This window comes from Mandrillus leucophaeus, unplaced genomic scaffold (assembly GCF_000951045.1).
Source record: "Mandrillus leucophaeus isolate KB7577 unplaced genomic scaffold, Mleu.le_1.0 Scaffold479, whole genome shotgun sequence".
Lineage (NCBI taxonomy): Eukaryota > Metazoa > Chordata > Mammalia > Primates > Cercopithecidae > Mandrillus > Mandrillus leucophaeus.
The window spans coordinates 201,596-207,877 of NW_012105131.1; the positions used below are offsets into that span (position 1 = coordinate 201,596).

Sequence of the window (6,282 nt, forward strand, 5' to 3'; positions counted from 1 at the left end):
CCTCAGCCTCCCAAAGTGCTGGGATTACAGGCGTGAGCCACCCCACCAGGCCAGCAGTGCTCAATTTCTTAGGACCCCAACATCACTGATGGATTTTGGGTGGGGCATCGGTCAGAGCCCAGCTTCCCCACTACAAGACCAAGATGGGGTGCCAGGCGCTGAGGTGCCACACTCAGCCTGGGTCCCCAAGCAAAGCGTCCCCAGCCTGCCCCGCCCTGTCTGGAAGAGTCCAGCCCCTCCCGGCAGTGGCTCTAGGGAAAGCTCCTGATTAGAGATGAGCCCTGAGGCTGCCCCTGCCTCCCTCCCTCCCTCCAGCCACCCATCGTGGGCCTGAATTGCAACCTTCCCCCAGAGTACCTCCTCCCAAGTGCATTTGGAGGGGATCTCAGAAGACAGAGAAGGAGGCTGGACACAGTGACTCACGTCTGTAATCCCAGCATTTTGGGAAGATGGCCTAAGTTTAGGGGCTCGGGATCAGCCTGGGCAACACAGCGAGATCCTCTCTCTACAAAAAATTTTAAAAGTTAGCTGGGCACGGTGGTACATGCCTGTAGTTCCAGCTACTCAGGACGCTGAGGGGTAGGAGGATCGTTTGAGCCAGGAGTTGGAGGCTGCAGTGAGCTATAACTTTGCCAATGTCCTCCAGCCTGAGTGACAGAGCGGACACCATCTCAACAAGAAACAAAGAAGACAGAGAAGGAGCTCAGGGCTCAGGGAAAAGCCTACAGAGGCGCCAGGCCAGCGCCCATTAGGAAGCTCATCCAGGAGAAGGCTTGAGATCCCAGAGGACCCAGAGGGCTAGGGCTTGGCAGGAAAGGTCCCCTGCAAAGGGAAGGCAGGACAGAGGCGGAGGATGAGCCAGGCCTTGCAGGGCCTGCCCACACCCCCGTGCCCGCTCCTCTCTCTCCTACAGATGATGCCAATTCCTATGAGAATGTGCTCATTTGCAAGCAGAAAACCACAGAGCCAGGTGAGGCTGCCCAGCCAGGGGCAGGCTGGGGCTGGGAGCAGCAGGCCTCCTTGGCCCCTGCACTCCCCACTGCTCAAAGGCCGCCCCCACTTTGAAACCGAAGGCTCTCAGATCCCTGGGTACCTTTGGGTAGAGCCTTGCCCCTAGTATCCTCGGAGGAGACTCTGTTGGCTCCTGGTGCCTCTGTGGGACTGAGCCAAGGGGGGCTATTCTCCCTCTCTGCAGTTGCCCAGCAGGACGGCACAGGTGGCCTCTGCAGAGGAGACCACATCCCGTCGCTGGCCCTGAAGACTGGCCCCACTTCTGGTCTCTGTCCCTCTGCCTCCCCGGAAGAAGATGAGGAATCCGAGGATTATCAGAACTCAGCATCCATCCATCAGTGGCGCGAGTCCAGGAGGGTCATGGGTAGGTGGCCAGAGGAGGATGCAGGGTGGCCCACTTAGGGCAGGCTTGAGGGACTGGCCTGGAAGGGCAGGCTGAAAGTGGGCTTCCCTCCAGCCAGTCCAGCTAACCCCGCAGTGATGCCTGGGTGCAGGGGCAGCTGCAGAGACCTTGAACCACACAGGACGGCCCTCGGCAGCCACCCAGCCTCTGGGGTGGGGTCAGGTCCTCCCGGGCAGGCCGCCCCGTCCAGCTGCATGCATAGAGTAACACATTCACCTGCTCTCAGAGCAGGACGATCTTCGGCAAATCCCAGAGACGGGACAGACACACACTGCTAGGACCTGTCCGGCATGGCATTTCCTGCAGACTGTTTTGTGGAGTCTGGGGTCTGAGTCTGGGGGAATAGTTATGGGTGTCTCCACATGACCCACTCGATGACCTGTCTGCCCGCTGGTCCGCAGGGCAACTCCAGAGACAAGCCTCCCCTGGCCCGGTGGGAAGCCCAGACGAGGAGGAGGACGGGGAACCGGATTACGTGAACGGGGAGGTGGCGGCCACAGAAGCCTAGGGCAGACCAAGAAGAAAGGTACAGCCCCTGCTCTCCAGCTCCTGTAGGCCAAGGACTGGAGGTCTTGCCAGGCTGCAGGACCCCCAATCCAAGGGAACAGCCGAGAGTGTGGGCGGAGGGGCCATGGTGGGGGCTGCAGGGTGCACCCATGGGTGCTCCTAGAGGGCAGCTTGGCGACTCTGTTCCTGTGTTCTGGCCAGGGGCATCAGGCAGGGAATTCTGGTGACTTCGGGGGCAAAGGATTGGGCACCGGGTGGGTCTCCCAACTCCACTGCATCCTCCTGGCTGCCACCTTGGACCAAGTGACAACCTCCCAGAAATTAGTTCCTCACATGGTGCCTCCCTCTCAGACAAGACATCCCACACACAGCCAGGCGCGGTGGCTCACGCCTGTAATCCCAGCACTTTGGGAGGCCGAGGCAGGCGGATCACCTGAGGTCAGGAGTTTGAGACCAGCCTGGCCAACATGGTGAAACTTCATCTCTACTAAAAACACAAAAGATGAGCCGGGCATGGTGGTGGGCGCCTGTAGTCCCAGTTACTTGGGAGGCTGAGGCAGGAGAATCATTTGAACCCTGGAGGCGGAGGCTGCAGTGAGCGGAGATCGCACCACTGTACTCCACCCTGGGCGACAGAGCGAGACTCCGTCTCAATAAACAAATAAAAAAACAGACCAGACATCGCACACAAAGCCTCAGCCCAGCAGGCACTCGGTCACTGCTGGAAACAGACAGGAGGCGGGGACACTGGGAAATGTAACAGTGGTTGAGACGCACTGAGGAGCCACCGCAGGCCAGTGAGATGCAGTGATGCTAAGTGTTCACACGTGCACCATCTCTTGGCACCCAAACTCACAGAGCAGTGAAGCCACCTGCCCAAGGTCACATCTTGGAGTAAGGGGAGGAGGAGATGGAAGTCCCAGTGGTCAGACATCAGACATCAAAGCCCAGGCTGGGTCTACCGCTTGGGAAGCAGGATGGATCCCCAGAGGGCCTTGAAGGTTGCCCAGAGCCTCCATCTGGGAGACCCAGGCCGTCATCTCAGTGAGCAGGCTGGAGGGTGGAAACCACATTGAACCTGGGCGGTCAAGACTCAGCCCCAGAGGCAGGTGCAGGAGTTTGAGCCGCGTGTGCAGAGCCCCACGTCATTCATTCAACCAGTATCCACTGGACCCCTGCTATGGGCAAGTCCCGCTCTAGGTGCTGGGGACACCAACATAAAGAACAGGAAACCCCTGACCCCTTAGAACTTACGTTCTGGTGGGAGAGAGAAAACAGATAGGGCCGGACACAGTGGTCATGCCTATAAATCCTAGCACTTCGGGAGGCTGAGGCGGGAGGATCCTTTGAGCCTCTGAGTTTGAGGCTGGCCCGGGCAACATAGCAAGACCACTGCTTCTACAAAAACTTTCTTTCCTTTTTTTTTTTTTTTTAATGAGATAGAGTATCACTGTCACTCAGGCTGGAGTGCAGTGGCATGATCTCGGCTCACTGCAACCTCTGCCTCCTGGGTTCAAGTGATTCTCGTGCCTCAGCCTTCCAAGTAGCTGGGATTACAGGCACGCGCCACTATGTCCAGCCTCTACAAAAACTTTTAAAATTAGCCAGGCATGGTGGTGGATGCCCCAGAGTCCCACTGACTCGTGAGGCTGAGGTGGGAAGATCACTTGAGCCTGGGAGGTCAAGGTTGCAATGAGCCACGGTCGCTGCAGTGAGCTGTGGTCGCGCCACTGCACTCAAGCCTGGGCAACAGAGCAAGACCCCATCTCAAAAAACAAAACAATTTAAAAATTAGCTGGGCATAGTGGTGTGTGCCTGTAGTCCCAGCTACTTGGGAGACTGAGGCAGGAGGATCACTTGAGCCCAGGAGTTCAAGGCTACAGTGAGCTATGATGGTACCACTGTACTCCAGCCAGGATGACAGAATGAGACCCTGTCAAAAAAAAAAAAAAAATAGAAAGAAAACAGGTAAGAAGACATGGCATGTTCACTGGTGGTAAGTCCGGCAGAGATAAACAAAATAGGGAAGCAGGGCAGGAAGTAGTGTGGGGCTGTGGGCACGACGGGGTGTTGCAATTTAAGGAAGGAGGCTATAGAAGCCTTTCAGAGCTCCCTTCCTCACCCCATCTGGGGGAAGGGCATCCAGGCAGAGGGAACAACGGAGGCCCCAGGATGGAATGAGCCCCACAGGTCTGAGCAAAGCCGGGGTGGGGAGGAGCGGGTGAAGGGAAGCTAGTGGAGGTCGAGGCCGGAGGTGGGGAGGCTGACCAGGCAGGGCCAGCACTTGGGGTTTTACTACATGAGATGGGAGGGAGGGAGGGAGACATAAAGGTTGTTTTTTCTTTTTTTTTCATTCCTGTTGCCCAGGTTGAAGTGCAACGGCACAATCTCAGCTCACTGCAACCTCCACCTCCTGGGTTCAAGCGATTCTCCTACCTCAGCCTCCCGAGTAGCTAGGATTACAGAGATCTGCCACCACGCCTGGCTAATTTTTTTGTATTTGTTTTCTGAGAAGGAGTTTCGCTCTGTCACCCAGGCTGGAGTGCAGTGGTGCGATCTCGGCTCACTGCAACCTCTGCTTCCTGGGTTCAGGTTTCTCCTGCCTCAGCCTCCTGAGTAGCTGGACTACAGGCACGTGCCACCACACCTGGCTAATTTTTTTTTTTAGTAGAGATGGGGTTTCGCCATGTTGGTCAGGCTGGTCTCGAACTCCTGACCTCAGGGTCATCGGCCCACCTCAGCCTCCCAAAGTGCTGGGATTACAGGCGTAAGCCACCGCGCCTGGCCAATGGGAAGGTTTTGGACAAAAGACTGGCTAGATGTTTCTAATTCAATTTCTCTGGCTGTTGGGCAGACAAATGGGTACTGGGAGAGTGGGTACAGGAAGCCCAGGAAGGACCCAGGCCCTGGTGCCATCTGGGCCAGGGGTGGCAGCAGTGGAGACAGGGGTGGGCAACATGGCGAAACGCTGTCTCCACATAATACACAAAAATTTGCCAGGTGTAGTGGTGCACACGTGTAGTCCCAGCTACTCGGAGGCTGAGGTGGGAGGATAGCTTGAGTCTAGGAGGTTGAGCTGCTGTGAGCTGCCCCAAACCAGTGGTTCTGGTTCTCAGGAACAAAATACGGATCAAGGCAAACCTCCTTCTACAAACTTTCCTCTTCATTTAAGGAATCAAGGCGAAGAGGGACTATTGTGCTCATGGACCTGTCGCTGCTTTCCAAGGACCATTTCCCAGAGCTACTCAACTTTTAAGCCCCTGCCATGGTTGCTCCTGGAAGAACCAGCCACCCTGAGGACCACATGGCCAGGCGCGCACAGCCCGGGAAAGGACAGTTACCCACAGGAGCTGCAGCCCTGCCACCAAGCCCTCTCCCAACCCGGGCTTTGTGGGGCAGGCACCTGGTACCGAGGGTAACCCGGCTCCTGGTATGGATGGATGCGTAGGATTTAGGATAAGCTGTCACCCTGTCCCCATACCAAAACCATTGTCCAACACTGGTATCTGTGTCCTTTTGTGCTATGAATTTGGATTCCTAATTGCTATTGTTGGTTGCCGGGGTCTTAAAGGATTGATAAGCTTCTCCAGTTAACTTATAGAGGGGGAGCCATATTTAATATTCTGGATTTCAGAGATTTCTGTGTTGTCTCCTAGAAAGCATTACATGTAGTTAATTTCAGCATCCTGGTTGGGCGGGGCCCTGGCTCTCTTCCCCTTTAGTGGGACCTCCCCTTTCTTTGGGCTTCAGTTCACTAAGGAAGAAATAAGGCTGTCGCCATCTTTATGCGCTTTCAGTGGAAATGTCATTTGCTATGGACAATAGTGCGTGAGAGTTTAGAGAAGTAGTGACCAGAATGGGGCGGAGTAGGTCTCCTCCATGGCCCAGAATCCTCCTCTGCTCCAGGGCTGGCCTCTGCAGAGCTGATTAGACAGTAATATGACTGTCTCATGGGAAGAGCAGGGGCCCAGAGGGACCTTCTGAGTCAGAAATGCTGCCAGAAAAAGTATCTCCTCCAACCAAAACATCTCAATAAAACCATTTTAGTTGAAAAGCAGTGATTATCCTGTGTCTCCTTTCCCCTGCTTCAGGTGAAAAACCTTTTATAAAAATACAAAAATGGAGCCGGGCACGGTGGCTCAAGCCTGTAATCCCAGCACTTCTGGGAGGCCGAGATGGGTGGATCACGAGGTCAGGAGATCGAGACCATCCTGGCTAATACGGTGAAACACCGTCTCTACTAAAAAATACAAAAAACTAGCTGGGCGAGGTGGCGGGCGCCTGTAGTCCCAGCTACTCGGGAGGCTGAGGCAGGAGAATGGCGTGAACCCGGGAGGCAGAGCTTGCAGTGAGCCGAGATC

General features: G+C 55.7%; 1 protein-coding gene across 1 annotated transcript in view; it reads left to right on the forward strand.

Moving 5' to 3' along the window:
* Positions 1-5,978, forward strand: part of LAT2 (linker for activation of T cells family, member 2) — a 56,923-nt gene extending 50,945 nt beyond the window's left edge. Inside the window, exons 11-14 of the mRNA XM_011995237.1 lie at positions 831-970; positions 1,196-1,375; positions 1,816-1,940; positions 5,094-5,978. Coding sequence (XP_011850627.1) covers positions 831-970; positions 1,196-1,375; positions 1,816-1,922 — 427 coding nt within the window. The 3' untranslated portion in view covers positions 1,923-1,940; positions 5,094-5,978. The remainder of the gene's footprint in view (positions 1-830; positions 971-1,195; positions 1,376-1,815; positions 1,941-5,093) is intronic.
* The last annotated feature ends 304 nt before the right edge of the window (positions 5,979-6,282 follow it).